This window comes from Piliocolobus tephrosceles, chromosome 13 (genome assembly GCF_002776525.5).
Source record: "Piliocolobus tephrosceles isolate RC106 chromosome 13, ASM277652v3, whole genome shotgun sequence".
Taxonomy (NCBI): Eukaryota; Metazoa; Chordata; class Mammalia; order Primates; family Cercopithecidae; genus Piliocolobus; species Piliocolobus tephrosceles.
Genome location: NC_045446.1, coordinates 57,079,379 through 57,102,770, shown reverse-complemented (window position 1 = coordinate 57,102,770; position 23,392 = coordinate 57,079,379). Strand labels below are relative to the sequence as shown.

Below are 23,392 nucleotides of genomic sequence, written 5' to 3'. Positions count from 1 at the left end.
AAGATGAGCTCAAAATTGGTAGTTACACAACAGTTGAAAAACAGCAATTCATAAAAGGGAAACAAAATAGAACTTATACTCAAAGAAAAATTTATTCATAATATAAATTATAATTAAATTTTTAAAGAGATAATGGAGATTATTATGTTCATAAAAACATATTTCATAAGACAAGAAAAGGCAGGCATTAAAGGGAAATAGTTAATGATTATGGAAGTTAAAATAAAAATTTTGAAATTATAGCAATTCACATATTTTACTATTGTTTAAAACAAAAATACATATTTTGCTGTTGAAAACAGCAGCCACGTTGTCCCTTAACAAAAATATTTATTAAACACATCATTTATACTTTCTGTAACTTGCTTTTTGTCTTAATATTTTGTGGAATACATATAAATCAATTTCTTTTTTTAATAGTTTCATAGCATTACATACTTTGAAGGTAACATATTAAATTTAATGGACATTCAGGCACTTTCAAATGTTCACAGTAGTAAGATATGTAAAGAACATTCTTGCATAACTTTTTAACATACTTCGATATTTTAAAATAATTTTTTGTCACTTAAAAATATACACAAAAATATATAAAATCTATAGCTCCACAAGTTCCTTTACTTAGCAATTGATTGCTTTGAGCAAACTTCAGACATATTATTTCTTCTATAAAATCGTAAAGATAAAAGCTTCCTTAAAAACAAATAATTTAAGGAAGATTTTAAAATGTTATAGGTCTTGTTCAAGTAATATGAATAAAATGATACTGTGGGAAGTGTTAGGAGCAATTTATTCTCCCTGATGGAATTTGGGCAATTTTTAATCATTAAAGTCTTTCTCTTGGATCATTCATTAGTCACAGTGAGGTTCTCAACAAAGTATATATAGATCTAAAATAATTTTTTAAGAACTAAAATGACAGCCAAAAGCAATGATTCCTTTTTGGAATAATGAAATGAAAGGATAAATGGAACCCCTGATAATTTAGAAAATACTTTAGACACACACTTTTACATGATTATGTATACATGCAATTTTCAATTGCTGTGATTGTCAGTGTAATTTCCCCAGACAGATAGTATACTTAAGGTGATATATCCCAAGTGTATCAAACTTTGCATAAGCATAATTTTATTGCACAATGAAAATTGCCTAGATTCCATACCTACTATTGAAGTATGCATCAATGGGCAATATTTGCCCTGGGTCACAGATACAGAAAAACTTGTCAGTTTCACCAAGGAAATTTTCAGTAGTTAAGCAACTGGGATTTAAGTCAGTTACATCAAAGAAATTTTCAATTGCTAAGCAAAAACAGAGCTTGGTGTTTTTATATACATGACAAAATTTAAAACAAGACAATTGTGAAGTGTATAGTAATATTCTCTTTGTAAAGTAATAAAACTAAAGATCCAAGATTGTATTTAACTTGCTTAAGGTTCTGCACCACAAGGGGCAGAGCTGGAAACTGACAAAAGTCCGTATTTCCACATGCCACTTTTCTTGACATGCTATATGAGCACTTATGTACCTACTCTAATTTTATTTCTATCTTTCATATATCTATGTTTTTTGAAATAGAAAGTTCATTTCTGATTTGGGTCTATGTCTAAGCAATAATCTTATTCATGTCCTATGCCTAGTTAAGATGTCAGAACTTGAGAATTCATACACAATTCTAGTAAAATTTCATATGACAGTCCATTGAGATAATTCACATGTGGCATCAATGATGTATCTAAGGCTAAAATGTAATAGTGTGGTTGACTAAGAATATGGTTTTGATTATTGTATGTTCAACTCCTTACAGATTGACTATCTTGAAGAAGAAAAAAATAAATTATTCTGAGAAATTACTTTATCCTCAAATTAAAGTAACTGTGAATGCTGATATGTCTAGGATATCTTCCCCTATCCTTGTATCATGTATTTCATTCGTAGCCAGGGAACATTGTTTATAATGCTGATCCATTATTTAAATCTAATTTCCTAATTCACTCTATGTGTTAGTCACTAAAATTTGTATCCCTAACTCTTTGGTTCATATCTAATTAATACTTAGTCCCTAAAAATAATACCTGGTTCTTATCGTTTCGAGCAGTCCTTTAGTATTGAAATGTGTGTGTGTGTGTGTGTGTATGTGTGTGTGTAGAATATGCGTATTGGAGGGATCTGCAAAATATGCAAGATATTTATTCCACAGAGATAGCCACTTTTCCAGTTGCCTGTTCCCATTATATATTTAGTCACCCTGGAGCCCTCCATTTCAATTATTTTAAATAGGATGGGATCTTTTACCCCAGGAAAAGGAGCAAGTGTGAAAAAAAGGTATCAAGGATTATTCCACATTTTATGACCTGATTGAGTGAATAGAGATCTCATTTACTAAGAATGGAAACAAAGGGGCAGAAGTAGATATAACACAGTTGGACAAGAGAGAGTAAAAAATCAAGAGATGTCTTCTGATGAGATATCTTTCAATGTCATTATAAACATCCTTGTACTTATCTCCTTGAGTACATTGGAGAATAGCTTATTTTTAATTATTTAATTTTGGGGGTACATAGTAGGTGCATATATATTTATAGGCTACATGAGATGTTTTGATTCAGGCATGCAATGTGAAATAATCATATCATGGAGAATGGGGTATCCATTCCCTCAAGCATTTATCTTTTGTGTTACGAATAACCCAGTTACACTCTGAGTTATCACTGACTATAGTCATCCTTTTGTGCTATCAAATAGTAAGTCTTATTCATTCTTTCTATTTTTTTTTTTTTTTTGTATGCATTAACCATCACCACCTCACCACCAGGCCTCCACCACTCCCCCAGCCTCTGGTAACCATCCATCTACTCTCTATGTCCATGAGTTCAATTGTTTTGATTTTTAACTCCCACAAATAAGTGAGAACATGAAATGTTTCTCTTTCTGTGCCTGGATAATTTCACTTAACATGGTGATCTCCAGCCCCATTTGTGTTGTTGCAAATGACAGGATCTCATTCTCTTTCATGGCTGAATAGTACTCCATCATGTATGTGTACCTCATTTTCTTTTTTTGCCTTTTAAATAATTCAGTGGTACTTAGTTTATTCACACTTGTGCAATCATCATCACTATGTAATTTAAGAACATTTGTATCACTCCAAAAAGCCCTGTATCTATTAACAGTCACTTCCCATCTTTCAACACCAACCTCCTGCCAGCCCCTGGCAAACACAAATCTTCCCATGCCTATGGATTTTCCTATTCTAGACATTTTATATGAATGGGATCTTATAACATGTGGTCTTTTGTGACTGGCTTCTTTCACTTAACATAATGTTTTTAAGGTTCATCCATGTTGTAGCATGCATCAGAATTTCATTCTTTTAAAGGTTGAATAATATTCCATTGTATGGAATACACATTTTGTTAGTCAGGTGTGGTGGTGCACACCTGTGGTCCCAGCTACTTGCGAAGCTGAAGCAGGAATATCACTTGGACCCAGGAGGTCACAGCTGCAGTGAGCTATGACCATACCACTGCACTCCAGCCTGGGTGACAGAGTGAGACTTTGCACCTATTAAAGCAAACATTGGGAGTCCACGGCAGGCAGATTGCTCGAGACCAGGAGTTTGAGACCTGTCTGGGCAACATGGTAAAACCTCATCTCTACAAAAAATTTAAAAATCATCCCAGTCTGGATAGTGCATACCTGTAGTCCCAGCTACTTAGGAGACTGACATAGGAGGATCACTGGAAGTCAGGAGGTAGAGGCCGTAGTTAACTTTTCAGAAAACAAATTTTTTGTTTCATTGATCTTTTTTGTATTGTTTTCTTCATTTCAGTTTCATTTATTTCTGCTTTAATTATTATTTCTTTTCTTCTACTTTCCCATTTGGCTTGCTCTTGCTTTTGTAGTTCTTGAAGATTCATCACTACATTGTTTATTTGAAATTTTTTCTCTTTTTTGATGTAGGCAGTTATAGCTATAAACTTCCCTCTTAGTAGTGCTTTTGCTATATCTCATAAATTTTGGTGGGTTGTGTTTCCATTATCATTTGTTTCAAGAAATTTCTGAATTTCTTTCTTAATTTCTTCATTGACCCACTGGTCATTCAGGAGCATATTGCTTAATTTCCACGTATTTGGATCATTTCCAAAATTCCTCTTGCAATTAATTTCTAGTTTTATTCCACTGACCACAGTGGAATAAGTCTTCTCTGACCACAGTGGTCTACCCATTTCCACCTTGACATAGCACCAAGAGGTTGACCTATGTGGAATGCATCAACAGACTCCCTTGCCTGTGGCTTCTGGGAGACACTGGCAGAGGAGACTGAGGCTTAGGTACTTCTCTGGCTCTTCCCCTTTTGGGTCACCTGAGTTGGCCGTGACCCTCCACCAAATGCCACATCTCCTGACAGGTGGTCCTCTCATCACAGCTCTCCAGGTTCTAGTAACTGCCCACATCTTTTGCCCCTTCAGGTTTTCAGCAGATCACTATCCCTGGAATATGGCATTACCTTTGAAACTTTTCCTAAGTTCTGCCCACAATTTTATAGTCTCTTTATTACATTCTCTTCGATTATCGAGACTATTTAGCTATAACATCTTTGTGTGTGTGTGTGTGTGTGTGTGTGTGTGTGTGTGTGTTTTCTGGAAAGGAAAGGATAATTCAGAGGATAGAACCAAAAGCCCAGAGGGCAGAGCCAAGAAAGAAAGAACCTATTTAACAGGGACCAATGACTGGCCCCTGATCAGGAAAATGGCAATTTGTATCCAGCTGATTTTTGTAAATGTTATGGGACAGTGATTGCTATGTGATTCCTGTATTCCCCATTTATAAACAAAAGTGTTTACTAAAGTTATCCTACCCCTGTATCAACAGTATCTGTTAGGTGTGTAGCGAGCAGACGACTTGTCTCTAGTTCATATGTCTTCAAGTCTAATTACAGCAGATAACTTCTTTCAAAAATTCTAACTTAAAAAGAATTTTCAGTAGATTGTGTATTTTTAACATATAAACACATTTGATTTTTTAAAATTATAAATTTAACTTAATTTTATAGAGGTAATTTACTATGTGCCTCTGATTTACTATTTGATAGCTGAAAATCCACCCACTACTAACAAAAGCTCAATGCTGGTAATGATGTATGGCCAGCTATATTTCAGACATTCAATTACTTTTCATTACTTTATTTATGGAATATTACTTTGTCAATCATTATAAAAAAGAACAGACATCACTAGTAAATATTTTTAAGCTCTCTCTTCAGAGCCCCTATAATCTCCTTGTTCCTGAGGCTGTAGATCAGGGGGTTCAACATGGGAATCACCACCATGTAGAACACAGACACCACCTTGTTCTGGTCAGTTGAGTAGCTGGACTTGGGCATCACATAAATGAATGTAATGGTCCCATAGAACAGAGTGACCACAGTGATGTGAGAGGTGCAGGTGGAGAAGGCCTTGTGGCGCCTCTCAGTGAAGTGCATCTTCAGGATGGTGAGGACACACACAGTGACCACAATGATGGAGCCAGTATAAAATGAGGGAATGACTGCAGGGATACTTGTATCAGAACAGGAGAGTTCAAGTAAAGGAGTAAAATCACAGAAAAAATGATTGACTTGATTTGGTCCACAGAAGAATAAAGACAGGAAGGAAAAGGTAGAGGAGGAAGCGTTAAGAAAACCACCTATATAAGCCACTATGAGTAGCTGAACACAGACTTGTGTGGACATTTTGGTTGAATAAAGCAGTAGGCTGCAAATTGCCACAAAGCGATCATAGGCCATGGCAGCCAGAAGGAAGCATTTGACTGTGCCAAAGAAAAACACTGAACTAAGTTGGATGGCACATCCAAGGTAAGAGATTGTATTTCTCTCCATGAGGAAGTTCATAAGCATGTTGGGTGTGACAGAAGATGAATAGCCCATGTCAACAAAAGCCAAGTGACTCAGAAAAATGTACATAGGATGATGAAGCTGAGAAGAGATTCTGATAAGAATAATTATGCTGAGATTGCCAGATATGATCACCAGGTAGATGCATAGGATAATCATGAAGAGGATGACTCCAAGGATTGGATCATCTGTTAAGCCCAATAAGATGCACTCCATCACAGCAGTGTGATTCCCGTTCTCCAGGGAATCCATGAGATGAAGTGGCTGCTGACTAAATGAACCCATGATGAGAACAGCACATTAAAGCAGTAAAAACTTGTTGGTTTCATTTTCGCTAGAAGTCATTTTGAAGACATTCAACATCAGTACATTTTTCACATCAAATGATGAGTCTATGTTTTTCTTTTCTTTTTTTTTTTTTTTTTTTTTTGAGACGGAGTCTTGCTCTGTCGCCCAGGCTGGAGTGCAGTGGCATGATCTCCGCTCACTGCAAGCTCCACCTCCCAGGATCACACCATTCTCCTGCCACAGCCTCCTGAGTAGCTGGAACTACGGGCACCCACCACCATGCCCGGCTAATCTTTTTGTATTTTTAGTAGAGATGGGGTTTCACCATGTTTGCCAGGATGGTCTCGATCTCCCAACCTCGTGATCGGCCTGCCTCGGCCTCCCAAAGTGCCGGGATTACAGGTGTGAGCAACCACGCCCGGCCAAGTTTTTAAAAAAGTTTTTTTTTTTTTTTGCATATATTTTATTGAATATAATTCAATAGAGGATATATACTAATTATAATTTAAATCGGAAATTAACAATTTGTATTTCTTTTTGAAAAGCCTCAAATTGCTTGTTTAATGTTTGATATAGACATTTATATAGCAATAAGGTTATTATGAAATAAAATGTCTTAAGATGAAGAGTCATGTTGAGGTTAACCATACTTGATAAGCATTTATTATTTTTTTAATTTTTTTTTATTATACTTTAGGTTCTAGGGTACATGTGCACAACGTGCAGGTTTGTTACATATGTATACATGTGCCATGTTGGTGTGCTGCACCCATCAACTCGTCAGCACCCATCAACTCGTCATTTACATCAGGTATAACTCCCGATGCCATCCCTCCCCCGGCTCCGCTTGCCATAATAGGCCCCGGTGTGTGATGTTCCCCTTCTAGAGTCGAAGTGATCTCATTGTTCAGTTCCCACCTATGAGTGAGAACATGTGGTGTTTGGTTTTCTGTTCTTGTGATAGTTTGCTGAGAATGATGGTTTCCAGCTGCATTCATGTCCCTACAAAGGACACGAACTCATCCTTTTTTGTGGCTGCATAGTATTCCATGGTGTGTATGTGTCACATTTTCTTAATCCAGTCTGTCACTGATGGATATTTGGTGCCAAGTCTTTGCTATTGTGAATAGTGCTGCAATAAACATATGTGTGCATGTGTCTTTATAGCAGCATGATTTATAATCCTTTGGGTATATACCCAGTAATGGGATGGCTGGATCATATGGTACATCTAGTTCTAGACCCTTGAGGAATTGCCATACTGTTTTCCATAATGGTTGAGCTAGTTTACAATCCCACCAACAGTGTAAAAGTGTTCCTATTTCTCCACATCCTCTCCAACACCTGTTGTTTCCTGACTTTTTAATGATTGCCATTCTAACTGGCGTGAGATGGTATCTCATTGTGGTTTTGATTTGCATTTCTCTGATGGCCAGTGATGATGAGCATTTTTTCATGTGTCTGTTGGCTGTATGAATGTCTTCTTTTGAGAAAGGTCTGTTCATATCCTTTACAAACAACCCCATCAAAAAGTGGACGAGCTGACTTTTGAAAGTAAAGATGTTCACCTGCAGGAGGCTAGACATACTGGAATGCAGCAGGTACCAAATGAAGGGGCATATGGTGACTGTGGGTCTCAGTGTGTATGGTGTCTGATTGACTCAGATAGCTGGGGTTGGCAACCTCGGTAACTGTGTGGTCCTTGGTGATGAGAGCTGAAGAAGGGCCTTGGTCACTGTGAGGTGCTCCTTCAAGTTGGTGAAGTTTCACTCTCTACCAAACAGGAAGAAGATAAAAGTGGTAGAAAAAGGCCCAAAGTAGGAGTGTGAGATTGCAGAATACAAAACAGACAGTGGTTCAAGATGGGAGAGGGTAGGTACTGTTGATAGTTAATTATTTTGCTTTTGTTGTTGTTTTGTTTTGTTTTTCACTATCTTCAGTCACTAGATATACTTTATTATTTTTAAATTTTGAGTGTGTATAAAAAAGTATAAGCAGTCTTTATTCTTGTGTATTTATTAACACTCTGTCTTATCACAAGTTCTGCAAAAGCAGAACCTTACCAATTCAAATGCGTGTGATTAAGTAAAAGAGTGATCTCAGGAGAAAACAAAGAATGAGAGAGAAACAGGACAAGGCATGGGAATAGGCCAGAGAAAGGTGTGGAGTCAGTTGAAAGTAGCTTCAGTCTGATTCCCCAGGAAGTACTGGAGCATGAATGGCACTTTGGAGTGGTTCTAGCTTGCAACAATAGGACATTTCTGCCATTGTTTTAAAGCCATCATATCATTCCATTGTTGGCTATGGGGCACCCTGGGTGTGAGGGCATGCACTCCCAGCTATTTTCAGTCACTTATCTTCCTTTTTGCTAAGAGCAATTCTCAAAAAAGAGGTTTATATATGTTACAAGCTGGCTCTCGAAGAAGCTTAGGGATGTATTCACTGCTCTGGTAAGGGAGATCCAGGAAAGGCACTAAAATGTCTGCTTAGTTTCAACAAGTCTTATTTATTATGTACAGCTATCTACACTGTTACACTGACTCTGTTAGCATTGATGCTCTGGTACCCAATGCAAGTTATGCAAAGTAAATGCCTCCCCTTATAGAATTCCTTCTTAATGACAACAATTTCTTTCTCGATTTTTATACATTATGCAAGCTAGGAGTTTCTTGGATGATATGGCATTTGTTCTGAACCTTGAAGAATGAGCAAGATTTTGGATGGGTGAAATCAAGAATAGAGATTTTTCAGACAGAAAGAACAGAAAACAGAATGAGGAAAATGCAGAATTTAATTTGAATATAGTGCATTGGTTTGCCTGAAGTACTGAGATGATGAGAACAAATATTGGAGACAAGACTTGATAATACATTAGGTAGAAGATTGTTATAAATGGCAAAGACACTGAGGGACAATCTGATGACAGGGGAAATTTGAAGACACCTGTAGATATTACAGATAGCAGTGCAGTGACTGGAGGTTTGGGTAATAGTGGATATTCCTTTTCATCAAGGTCTTCTACAGCAAAGTTGCCCCATGAGAAATAAAATCACAGTGATCATACTGTGTGTTTGTTTTCTTCTTACCTTCCTTCTTTTGTTTCCCCAGGCAATAGCTTCTAATGATGACCCATTCCCTTGCCCTGTGAATAAGGTTGAAAAGACCTGAGAGACTTCGCAAATTTTCAGAATCATAAAATAAATGGTATTGTGCAGGAAGTAAAATATGCCCAAAGGCATCCTCTACATTCTAAAGTATATTTTTAACAAGTTGAATTTCAATCATTTCTACTGTTATTCAGAATAACAGGAGCAAACTTCATTGAAAAGCCCCTATGGTATGTGAGGATTTAAGAAAACATATTTGTGAGCATCACATAGAGTGATATAGAGGTCAAGGTTTCTGGTATCTAAATCAGTAGTTGCAATATAGTGGTCTCAGTGGTCCCAGGACTCTCATTAAAATCTTCATGGTTCTGAGCTCCATCTCCAAGAAATGAAGATGACACTACCTTTTATGTGTAGGTGACTCTAAATTCAGAGGGGACTGATCACAGGCATTCAAGGGGAAAAGTTGCTTTAACACTTACCCTTGAATGAAGAGATAAGTGAACTGACAGGAAGAACTGCAGAAAACTGCACCTGTGTTGTGAGACTGTACATTATTCCAGCTTAAGTACTTCATGATTTTAAGAAACTGGAAGGTAATTCTCCTTCTTTAGAAGGTAGGAATTTTAGAGTTTGGGGTTTTTTGTTTGTTTGTTTTACTTTTTACAATGTACATCATTTCATTCTATATGTTCTAATAATCAAGTATCTGTGGGTGTTTATAGCCTGTTAGAAACTGAAGTATTTTGAATATTCTACTACTATTCTTCAATAGTATTGAAGAAACTATGAGCACAGACAGATGACAATTAAGAATGTTGTCTGTTTCTTATTCTTGGTAAAGAGAGAACCCAGAAAACTGCATGAGGAGGGCTTTGAAGAACAAAATACAGAGACGAGGATGGCAAACTCAAGGCAAAAGCCAGGTATAGAAAGAGGGTAAGACTTGGGCAAACCAAACAGAAAGGCTGACACAATGTTAGGGGCATCTTGTTCACCAGAAGCTGCCAGGGTCATTGGGAAGGAAGCAGGTAATGTCATATGGACATACCTTTTGTCATTACTATACTTAAATAATGAGGAAAGCAGACTTTACCATCAACATATATGAAAAGTATCATAAAAGTCAAATGCTCCCAACTAACATCACTGAGAAAGATTGTGCAAACTATACATATCCTGATATCCTGGAGATTTTCTCCTTGAAGATACTTGCCAAGAAATTGTGGGGTATATGTATGTGGAAATACATTCTTTGAAAAAGCTCTCCTAGTGACTCTAATATGACCATTTATAAGTCAAGTGTGATTTAATACTATAGTAAATAAGGGGAGTGTCTAGAATGTAAAAATAATAGTTTCTTTCTCCTAGGCTCTAAGAAACCACGGCTGAAGTTTTCAGAACTTGTTTATTTGTTTTTGATGTTATTCAATATTCATAAGTGCAATTAAGCAAGCATTTAGAAAGCACCTATTGCATTCACTTTGCTAGGCGACAAGATACTTAAAATTCACTTAGAAAGCAGCCAACTCTCTTTAGTGCATGTCTAAATAAAATAAACGCAAAAGAGCTCAAGCAATGCATTGGAGGAATTAATAAATGAATCGAAGCAATAATCACTGAATAATCATGGAAGGCTTTCTGGAGAATATGAGACCCTGTTTTATCCTATAGCCATTGAACTGACCTTAATCAAAGCCGACATTGTGCTCAGCTTAGGCTAAAAGTTGGGGGAGACAAAATTTTACACTGTTCTTTGTCCTGTCTAGTACAGAAGCCAAGCTTGTAAAAAATGTCTTATTACAATAAAATGGTATCTAAATCTAAAAGGTGAATAACATAGCTAGGCAAATTTAGAGAGTCTTCTGAGAAGTGATAAATTGTCATTTTGAGAAAGCTATGTTTTTAGGAGGCAGAGAAGGGCAGGAAATACATTGCAACTTAGAGAAAATAACATGGATATAGTAGAAGAGCCCCCAAAAGGACATACTATATTTGAGAAATAGTGGGATGTTTCTTTTGTAGGAGAACTTGGGGGTAGGAAATGAGGATGGACAGGTAAGATCTTGAAGCCATGCTAGGTGGAATTCTCCTCAGAATCAGCTAGCTAAACATGTAGTTCTCTAGACTCTCACTGCCTTGCTGTAAATATGCCATGCACATACATTTACCACCTATCTCACTTTTGGCAAATCAGGTACCTCTCTAAGCCACAATTTCCTAATTGTAAATAAGATCATTGTAGTAGTACTTATATCTTAGGGTAGCTATGAGTATATACAAGACTATGTAACCAAAACATATAATAAAGAGTATAAGTTATTAGTATTATCTAGCTTGTAAGCAAAAGGGGTCCAAAAGACATCTATAATGAGGAGACATAGCGTGGTCACAGGTGTGACATAAATAAGCTGGCAGTAGGTGAAGGATAGAACTGGGAGAAGGAGATACCATATTCACCCTATGGGACAGATATATGGCAACTGCAGAGGGACTAAAAAAGAAGGTTCAGATGTTGGAAAATAGATATCTAGAATTTTGGAAGTAACTCATTGGGGTGAAAGATGTGGAAAGAATAAGAAATGCAGCCTAATGGTAACTCTACAATGTCTGTAAATAACTCAGAGAGGAAACACAGGAGGGATACCTGATATGTAAGGGAATATGGCCAATTTTGCTCTAAACATCTATATTCAATACTTGGAGGACATTCTGGAATTGGAGATGTCCCAGAAGAAACTGGAGATCCTTTTTTGATAGAGGCTGAAATTGGAGAGTCATACAAAGTGAGTGGTTCTGAAACAATAAAGATGGGAAAGACTTTCCTTTAGAGGTAAATCATCTGAGAAACCTTCAGAGGAAAGAATCTGTGGGGGAGTAGACTAAAAAATAAATGATATGAGTCTTGATTGAAGAATGCTTGAGTATATTTGTTTTCTACCTAAGGGTCTTTGTGTTATCTGTGCCTTGTACCTGCAGTAATCTCCCCCGATCATCACATAGTTTACATATTGTCATTCTATTCTCCATTTAAGTGCATCACCTCCTCAGAGAGGGCTTTCAAATTCCACAAACGACAGTAGTTATGCACTCTCACAACACAGAGATCCTACATGTCTGGTTCCATGTTGTGCTTCCTATGCATACAATTGCTGGAAATATCATTGGCATCTAGTCAGTATATATGGAATAAATTCATGGACTTTGATAGTAATGTTACCACTCCATACCTTGCTTTCACATTTTGTAAAATGAAAACAAAAATTCTTCACATAGCCTTGTAAGAATTACATGAGACAGTTCTGTCTAATCCTAGCATATTGTATAATACATTATTGGTATTGAGTAGGTGCTGGTTACCTGCTCTGACTCTTCTTGTATTCTTTACATACAAATGCAATGCACATAGAAGACAGTAACTCCTCAACTAACAATATAATTGTTTTGTCTTTTGTCTTATTTTGTCATTAGTCTTGATGAATCTTTCAAAATAATTTCAGCCAGTATTTCTTTTTTCTCTCCCAGCCCTTCATTCCCATACCTGCTTCCTCCTTTCTTTCCCTCTACCTTTAACCATGACTGAAATTAAAATAAAAAATTCTATGAAGAGTCTTCATATCATTTTTCTGCCCTCATGTCCTAAGCAGATTGTATGTTGAACAATCAAAATAGAAATATTACTGGCAAAATTTATCTGAGGAACTTGATTTAATTCTTTTCAGGCTTGCTGCAAAGCAAACTACCTAAGTACATTAGCTGGCAGGTGTTCTGGAGGTTCTGCCAAAAACACAAAAATTGATCAGAATACACCATTCCAGAATGAGCCAGTATCTTCAAAATTATATTAAATTTAAGTTAGTCCATTTTATTATATTAGACACTTCAAAAAGATGTTCAAAGAACTTCAAAGAGACATTAAGAACTTAAAAATTATGTCTTAAGAACTATTGTATTAAGAAAAATTGATATTGTATGTCTCAAGCTTTAATTATTACCACATATAGAAACCCAGAAGATACAACATGTTAAATTGATTTGTCTGCTTTAGTTGTTGACACAAATGTCACCCTCGGAACCACTACACTGTGGAGAGCACTGATGAAGATAGGATTGCATTGAAAGAAATGTGAATGTTATTTTGGAAATATTCGCTGATCTCTCAGAATTTTCTAAGTGTTTTAGTAATTTTAAATGATGGAATTATTTTATTCATTCAATCAACAGTTTATTTTAAGCACCCCTGAGTGCTAGGGTGCCACTAAATCACAAAAAGCATTTGACAAATATAACATCTCAAAATCCAGTAAGTGAGATCAAAAAACTTTCATTCGATTTTTTTTAAAACACTGGATAAGGGCGGAGCAAGATGGCGGAATAGGAACAGCTCCAGTCTCCAACTCCCAATGCGAGTGACACAGAAGACCAGTGATTTCTGCATTGTCAACTGAGGTACTGGGGTCATCTCACTGGGGAGTGCCGGACAATTGGTGCTGGTCAGCTGCTGCCGCCTGACCAGTGAGAGCTGAAGCAGGGCGAGGCATTGCCTCACCTGGGAAGTGCAAGGGGGAAGGGAATCCCTTTTCCTAGCCAGGCAAACTGAGACACACAACACCTGGAAAATCGGGTAACTCCCACCCCAATACTGCACTTTAAGCAAGCGGGCACACCAGGAGATTATACCCACACCTGGCTGGGAGTGTCCCATGGCCACTGAGCCTCCCTCATTGCTAGCACAGCAGTCTGCAATCTAACTGCAAGGCAGCAGCGAGGCTGGGGGAGGGGGGACCACCATTGCTGAGGCTTAAGTAGGTAAACAAAGCCGCTGGGAAGCTCAAACTGGGTGGAGCTCACAGCAGCTCAGGGAAACCTGCCTGTCTCTGTAGACTCCACCTCTGGGGACAGGGCACAGCTAAAAAACAACAGGGGAAGCAGCAGAGGCCTGTGCAAACCGGAACGACTCTGTCTGACAGCTTTGAAGAGAGCAGTGGATCTCCCCACACGGAGGTTGAGATCTGAGAAGGGACAGACTGCCTGCTCAAGTGGGTCCCTGACCCCTGAGTAGCCTAACTGGAAGACATCCCCCACTAGGGGCAGTCTGACACCCCACACCTCACAGGGTGGAGTACATCACTGAGAGGAAGCTTCCAAAGTAAAAATCAGACAGGTACACTCGCTGTTTGGCAATATTCTATCTTCTGCAACCTCGGCTGCTGATACCCAGGCAAACAGGGTCTGGAGCGGACCTCAAGCAATCTCCAACAGACCTACAGCTGAGGTTCCTGACTATTAGAAGGAAAACTACCAAACAGGAAGAACACCTATACCAAAACCCCATCAGTACGTCACCATCATCAAAGAACAGAGGCAGATAAAACCACAAAGATGGGGAAGAAGCAGGGCAGAAAAGCTGGAAATTCAAAAAATAAGAGCGCATCTCCCCCTACAAAGGAGCGCAGCTCATCGCCAGCAACGGATCAAACCTGGTCAGAGAATGACTTTGACGAGATGAGAGAAGAAGGCTTCAGTCCATCAAACTTCTCAGAGTTAAAGGAGGAATTACGTATCCAGCGCAAAGAAACTAAAAATCTTGAAAAAAGAGTGGACGAATTGACAGCTAGAATAATTAATGCAGAGAAGGTCAGAAATGAAATGACAGAGATGAAAGCCATGGCACGAGAAATACGTGACAAATCCACAAGCTTCAGTAACCAACTTGATCAACTGGAAGAAAGAGTATCAGCGATGGAGGATCAAATGAATGAAATGAAGCGAGAAGAGAAACCAAAAGAAAAAAGAAGAAAAAGAAATGAACAAAGCCTGCAAGAAGTATGGGATTATGTAAAAAGACCAAATCTAGGTCTGATTGGGGTGCCTGAAAGTGAGGGGGGAAATGGAACCAAGTTGGAAAACACTCTTCAGGATATCATCCAGGAGAACTTCCCCAACCTAGTAGGGCAGGCCAACATTCAAATTCAGGAAATACAGAGAACACCACAAAGATACTCCTCCAGAAGAGCAACTCCAAGACACATAATTGCCAGATTCACCAAAGTTGAAATGAAGGAAAAAATCTTAAGCGCAGCCGGAGAGAAAGGTCGGGTTACCCACAAAGGGAAGCCCATTAGATTAACAGCAGACCTCTCAGCAGAAACTCTACAAGCCAGAAGAGAGTGGGGGCCAATATTCAACATTCTTAAAGGAAAGAATTTTAAACCCAGAATTTCATATCCAGCCAAACTAAGTTTCATAAGTGAAGGAGAAATAAAATCCTTTACAGATAAGCAAATGCTTAGAGATTTTGTCACCACCAGGCCTGCCTTACAAGAGACCCTGAAGAAAGCCCTAAACATGGAAAGGAACAACCGGTACCAGCCATTGCAAAAACATGCCAAAATGTAAAGACCATCAAGGCTAGCAAGAAACTGCATCAACTAACGAGGAAAATAACCAGTTAATATCATAATGGCAGGATCAAGTTCACACATAACAATATTAACCTTAAACTTAAATGGACTAAATGCTCCAATTAAAAGACACAGACTGGGAAACTGCATAAAGAGTCAAGACCCATCAGTCTGCTGTATTCAGGAGACCCATCTCACATGCAGAGACATACATAGGCTCAAAATAAAGGGAGGGAGGAAGATCTACCAAGCAAATGGAGAATAAAAAAAAGCAGGGGTTGCAATCCTAGTCTCTGATAAAATAGACTTTAAACCATCAAAGATCAAAAGACACAAAAAAGGCCATTACATAATGGTAAAGGGATCAATTCAACAGGAAGAGCTAACTATCCTAAATATATATGCACCCAATATAGGAGCACCCAAATTCATAAAGCAAGTCCTTAGAGACTTACAAAGAGACTTAGACTCCCATACAATAATAACAGGAGACTTCAACACTCCACTGACAGATCAACGAGACAGAAAGTTAACAAGGATATCCAGGAATTGAACTCATCTCTGCACCAAGCAGACCTAATAGACATCTATAGAACTCTCCACCCCAAGTCAACAGAATATACATTCTTCTCAGCACCACATCGCACTTATTCCAAAATTGACCACATAATTGGAAGTACAGCACTCCTTAGCAAATGTAAAAGAACAGAAATTATAACAAACTGTCTCTCAGACCACAGTGCAATCAAACTAGAACTCAGGACTAAGAAACTCAATCAAAACCACTCAACTACATGGAAACTGAACGACCTGCCCCTGAATGACTACTGGGTACATAACGAAATGAAGGCAGAAATAAAGATGTTCTTTGAAACCAATGAGAACAAAGATACAACATACCACAATCTCTGGGACACATTTAAAGCAGTGTGTAGAGGGAAATTTATAGCACTAAATGCCCACAAGAGAAAGCTGGAAAGATATAAAATCGACACTCTAACATCACAATTAAAAGAACTGGAGAAGCAAGAGCAAACACATTCAAAAGCTAGCAGAAGGCAAGAAATAACTAAGATCAGAGCAGAAATGAAGGAGATAGAGACACAAATAACCCTCCAAAAAATCAATGAATCCAGGAGTTGGTTTTTTGAAAAGAGCCACAAAATTGACAGACCGCTAGCAAGACTGATAAAGAAGAAAAGAGAGAAGAATCAAATAGACGCAATACAAAATGATAAAGGGGATATCACCACTGACCCCACAGAAATACAAACTACCATCAGAGAATACTATAAACACCTCTATGCAAATCAACTAGAAAATCTAGAAGAAATGGATAATTTCCTGGACACTTACACTCTTCCAAGACTAAACCAGGAAGAAGCTGAATCCCTGAATAGACCAATAGCAGGCTCTGAAATTGAGGCAATAATTAATAGCCTACCAACCAAAAAAAGTCCAGGACCAGATGGATTCACAGCTGAATTCTACCAGAGGTACAAAGAGGAGCTGGTACCATTCCTTCTGAAACTATTCCAGTCAATTGAAAAAGAAGGAATCCTCCCTAACTCATTTTATGAGGCCAGCATCACCCTGATACCAAAGCCTGGCAGAGACACAACAAAAAAAGAAAATTTTAGACCAATATCCCTGATGAACATCGATGCAAAAATCCTCAATAAAATACTGGCAAACCGGATTCAGCAGCACATCAAAAAGCTTATCCACCACGATCAAGTGGGCTTCATCCCTGGGATGCAAGGCTGGTTCAACATTTGCAAATCAATAAACGTAATTCAGCATATAAACAGAACCAAAGACAAGAACCACATGATTATCTCAATAGATGCAGAAAAGGCTTTTGACAAAATTCAACAGCCCTTCATGCTAAAAACGCTCAATAAATTTGGTATTGATGGAACGTACCTCAAAATAATAAGAGCTATTTATGACAAACCCACAGCCAATATCATACTGAATGTGCAAAAACTGGAAAAATTCCCTTTGAAAACTGGCACAAGACAGGGATGCCCTCTCTCACCACTCCTATTCAACATAGTGTTGGAAGTTCTGGCTAGGACAATCAGGCAAGAGAAAGAAATCAAGGGTATTCAGTTAGGAAAAGAAGAAGTCAAATTGTCCCTGTTTGCAGATGACATGATTGTATATTTAGAAAACCCCATTGCCCAAAATCTCCTTAAGCTGATAAGCAACTTCAGCAAAGTCTCAGGATACAAAATTAATGTGCAAAAGTCACAAGCATTCTTATACACCAGTAACAGACAAACAGAGAGCCAAATCAGGAATGAACTTCCATTCACAATTGCTTCAAAGAGAATAAAATACCTAGGAATCCAACTTACAAGGGATGTAAAGGACCTCTTTAAGGAGAACTACAAACCACTGCTCAGTGAAATAAAAGAGGACACAAACAAATGGAAGAACATACCATGCTCATGGATAGGAAGAATCAATATCGTGAAAATGGCCATACTGCCCAAGGTTATTTATAGATTCAATGCCATCCCCATCAAGCTACCAATGACTTTCTTCACAGAATTGGAAAAAACGGCTTTAAAGTTCATATGGAACCAAAAAAGAGCCCGCATTGCCAAGACAATCCTAAGTCAAAAGAACAAAGCTGGAGGCATCACGCTACCTGACTTCAAACTATACTACAAGGCTACAGTAACCAAAATAGCATGGTACTGGTACCAAAACAGAGACATAGACCAATGGAAAAGAACAGAGGCCTCAGAAATAATACCACACATCTACAGCCATCTGATCTTTGACAAACCTGAAAGAAACAAGAAATGGGGAAATGACTCCCTATTTAATAAATGGTGCTGGGAAAATTGGCTAGCCATAAGTAGAAAGCTGAAACTGGATCCTTTCCTTACTCCTTAAACGAAAATTAATTCAAGATGGATTGGAGACTTAAATGTTAGACCTAATACCATAAAAATCCTAGAAGAAAACCTAGGTAGTACCATTCAGGACATAGGCATGGGCAGGGACTTCATGTCTAAAACACCAAAAGCAATGGCAGCAAAAGCCAAAATTCACAAATGGGATATGATTTAACTAAAGAGCTTCTGCACAGCAAAAGAAACTACCATCAGAGTGAACAGGCAACCTACAGAATGGGAGAACATTTTTGCAATCTACTCATCTGACAAAGGGCTAATATCCAGAATCTACAAAGAACTCAAACAAATTTACAAGAAAAAAACAAACAACCCCATCAAAAAGTGGGCAAAGGATATAAACAGACATTTCTCAAAAGAAGACATTCATACAGCCAACAGACACATGAAAAAATGCTCATCATCACTCGCCATCAGAGAAATGCAAATCAAAACCACAATGAGATACCATCTCACACCAGTTAGAATGGCAATCATTAAAAAGTCAGGAAACAACAGGTGCTGGAGAGGATGTGGAGAAATAGGAACACTTTTACACTGTTGGTGGGATTGTAAACTAGCTCAACCATTATGGGAAACAGTATGGCAATTCCTCAAGGATCTAGATCTAGATGTACCATATGACCCAGCCATCCCACTACTGGGTATATACCCAAAGGATTATAAATCATGCTGCTATAAAGACACATGCACACGTATGTTTATTGCGGCACTATTCACAAAACAAAGACTTGCAGTCAACCCAAATGTCCATCAGTGACAGACTGGATTAAGAAAATGTGGCACATATACACCATGGAATATTATGCAGCCATAAAAAAGGATGAGTTTGCGTCCTTTGTAGAGATATGGATGCAGCTGGAAACCATCATTCTTAGCAAACTATCACAAGAACAGAAAACCAAACACCGCATGTTCTCACTCATAGGTGGGAACTGAACAATGACATCACTTGGACTTGGGAAGGGGAACATCACACATCGGGGCCTATCATGGGGAGGGGGCAGGGAGGAGGGATTGCATTGGGAGTTATACCTGATATAAATGACGAATTGATGGTTGCTGATGAGTTGATAGGTGTAGCACACCAACATGGCACAAGTATACATATGTAACAAACCTGCACGTTATGCACATGTATCCTAGAACTTAAAGTATAATAATAATAATAATAATAAAACTTTCATTCATATTTTGTGTCTTCCTTGCAGATCCAGAATGGAGAAAAGAGAGATAAACAGTGCTTTTGGGGTAAAATCCAGGCATAGTATTTGGGCCCACTCATCTATACAGATTATCATATTAGAATCATTCTTAACTCAGGCTCCTGACCTTGACCTCTTGACTACTACTACTAAAAGGTGCATTTAATTCCCTTTCCTCAGGTTCTCTAAGAGTTGCCTGACACTTGCTCAGTTCCCCTGAATAAAATAAAGGTAAATCAGTGCATAAGGAGCTTTATACAGTGATCTCAGACGTGACTAAGAGCCCCTCTGCACCATTGATAGGCAGTGGTCGTGCCCACCAGGAGGATGGGCAATCACACTGCAGTGAGCATATTCACTCTGTGGGGATTTTCCAGTTTTTCAGACCTGCAGAGTCTACTTTTTGTGGTGATTCTCTTCTCCCATATGACCATCCTAACTGCAAATGTGTCCATAATGGGAGCCATCAAGCTCAGCCACAACCTTCACACTCCCATGTACTTTTTCCTCTGTGGCCTGTCCTTTTCAGAAACCTGTACCACTGTGGTAGTCATCCCTCACATGTTGGTAGGCTTGACCATTTCTCTTCCTGAGTGTGCCACACAGATGTTTTTCTTTCTGGGCTTTGCATCCAACAACTGTTTCATCATGGCCGCTATGTCCTATGTCCGCTACATGGCTGTCCACAACCCACTGCAGTACCACACCCTTATGACAAGAAAGATCTGCTTGCAGATGATGATGGCTTCTTGGATGGTTGGGTTCCTGCTTTCTCTGTGCATCATCGTCACTGTATTCAACTTGTCTTTTTGCGACTTGAACACCATCTGGCACTATTCTCACCAGTGGTCTCCCTTGCTTGTAATTACACTTCCGATCATGAAAGGGCTATTTTTGTACTCTGCCTGTGTGTTGGTGGGCAGCTTTATTTTAATTATGATTTCCTATGTCTTCATTGTGTTCATAGTCACAAAGATGCCCTCTGCAAAGGGGAGGTTTAAGGCCTTCTCAACTTGCTCCTCCCACCTCACTGTTGTGTCCATACACTATGGATTTGCTTGCTTTGTCTATTTGAGGCCCAAGAACAGCAACTCCTTCCATGAAGACATGCTGACGGCCGTGACATACACAATACTGACGCCTCTGCTTAACCCCATCGTGTACAGTCTGAGAAACAAAGAAATGCAGATAGCCCTAAGAGAAACACTAGGCAATGTAATTGGGGTTTTCCCTCAGAAGGCAAAAAAAGAGCCCTGACCATTTTAAAAAACTACAAATAGCCTTGATAAATAAAGGTGGGAAAAGTGGAGTACTTCCAATTAATATCACTTTGTGCACAAACTGGTTAAAGTATTGTCTAACTGCCTAATATGTCTTGGTCTCACCGTTTTCCTACTACAGAGAGGATGCAGTTTTAAAATATTTTTAAATGTTGTGTGTGTTTGTGTGTGTGTGAGTGTGTGTGTGTGTGTGTTCACATATCCATTCAGGGAACGTATTGCTTTGGAACACTGTATTTTAATGATAGCATTTGCTTTTTGGGAAGAAAATAAATTATGATACTAAAGAAAGAAGGACAGCAAAGAAGAAAGAAAGAATGTAAGGAAGGGAGGGAGGAAGGGAGGAAGGAAGGGAGGAGGGGAGGAAGGGAGGAAAGGAGGAAGGGAGGAAGAAAAAGAAAAACATCGAGTCGACTAGTATAATAAATCCAAAAAGAGGGAGAAAGTACAAACACGAAAAGTTGAAATTGAAAATAAGGATGTGATTAAAACAGAAAATTAAAAGCAATTTAAGAGAATACTTTTTTCAAATTTAATCAAACAGATTTGAAAATTAGAAAAAAAATCATGAATGCATTTATGGAAAAAATAAGCTTATAAAGTGACCCCAAAAGCAATAGACATTTTTTGACATACCAATTTCCATGGAGATTTTTGAGAAATCTGTCAAAGATATGTTTTCCTATTCTCTCCCACAAAGCATTAGGGCAGATAGTTTAATAATTAATTTGTTTAAATTCTCAAGGAACAAATAATTCAAATGTTATTTAAATTGATTTAGAGCATAAAAATAAACGGCTTCTAATTTATGAACCTCACAGTGGTGGGAAGTGTTATTACTGCTGACAGATCATGGACCTGGTAGGGAAGTTCTGAAGTGGAGTGTGGAAGATTAGATGATGTACGCTGGTGAAGGAATTTTGAGGTTACATTGTTCACATGGTTATAGGGAGTGTGAAGTAACATATTATTCTTAATTTGAATTATATTTTCCTAATGACAAATGACATCAAGGATCTTTTTAATACTTATTAATCACTTATATGTCTAATTCAGAGAAATATTCAAATTCTCTGTCCACTTTTAATTGGGGTATTTGTATTGAATTTAGATTGTTTAAATGATTCTAGATAGCATCCTTGATCAGACATACCATGTGCAAATATTTCCTTCCATTCTGTAGGTTGTTTCTTCCCTTTCTTTATAGTTTCCTTTGAAGCAAAAAAGTTTTTAACTCTAATGTGGTGGAAGTTATCTCTCTTTTTTCTTTCCCTTTTTTTTTTTTTTTGATCATGCTTTTGATGTCATAGCTAAGAATCTATTGCTTAATCCAAGATCATGAAGACTTTCCCCTCTATCTTCTAAGAGTTTTGTAGTATTAAATCTTACATTTAGGTCTTCAATCCATTTGAATTAACTTTTGTATGTGGGTTAAGATAAGGGTCCAACCTTATTCTTTTACATGTGGATGTTCAAATAACCCAGCACCATTTATTGAAAGGATTATTCATTACCTCACTGAATATTCTTGGCATCCTTATAGACAACCTGCTAACCATAGACACATGGGTTTATTTCTGACCTCAATTCTATTCCATTGATCTATATGTCTTTCCTTTTGCCAGTAAACACTGTCTTGATTAGTGTTGTTTGTTGTTGCTGTGTGTTTTTGAGACAGGGTCTCACTCCATTGCCCAGGCTGGAGTGCAGCGGCACAATGGGTCACACTGCAACCTCTGCCTCTCGGGTTCAAACAATTCTCCTGCCACAGCCTCCTGAGTAGCTGGGATTACAGGCACCCACTACCACGCCCGGCTAATTTTTGTGTTTTTAGTCAAGATGGGGTTTCACCATGTTGGCCAAGCTGGTCTTGAACTCCTAACCTCAAGTGAAACACTCACCTTGGCCTCCCAAAGGGCTGGTATTACAGGCATGAGCCACCATGCCTGGCCTTGATTAGTATTGCTTTATACTAATTGGGAAGTGTGATTTCTCCAAGTTTGTTCTTGTTTTTCAAGATTCTTTTGGCTATTTTGGGTCACTTGCATTTCTATATACATTTTATAATCTTGTTGATTTCTATAAAGAAACCATCTGGGACTTTGCTAGGGATTTTGTCTAATCTGCAGATAAATTTGGGGAGTATTTCCATCTTAATAATATTAATACTTCCAATTAGTGAGCATAAGGCTTTTTCACTCATGAGGTTTTATTTCATTCCTATCAGCATTAAAAAATTGATATTACTATAAATGGAATTGCGTTCTTAATTTCATTTT

At 38.1% G+C, this 23,392-nt stretch overlaps 1 protein-coding gene and 1 pseudogene across 1 annotated transcript; one reads left to right on the top strand and one right to left on the bottom strand.

Annotated features, from left to right (window-relative positions):
• Nucleotides 1–5,239: 5,239 nt before the first annotated feature.
• LOC111524673 (olfactory receptor 502-like) lies at nt 5,240–6,151 on the bottom strand. The gene has a single exon (XM_023189905.1). It carries the CDS (start codon nt 6,149–6,151, stop codon nt 5,240–5,242), a length of 912 nt encoding a protein of 303 aa, XP_023045673.1.
• A 13,695-nt stretch (nt 6,152–19,846) lies between these two features.
• On the top strand, nt 19,847–21,090 carry LOC111524641 (annotated as a pseudogene).
• Nucleotides 21,091–23,392: the final 2,302 nt, after the last annotated feature.

What these genes read in the sequence shown, in the direction of transcription:
- LOC111524673 (XM_023189905.1), bottom strand. Translation starts at nt 6,151, where the DNA reads ATGGATTCCCTGGAGAACGGGAATCACACTGCTGTGATGGAGTGCATC.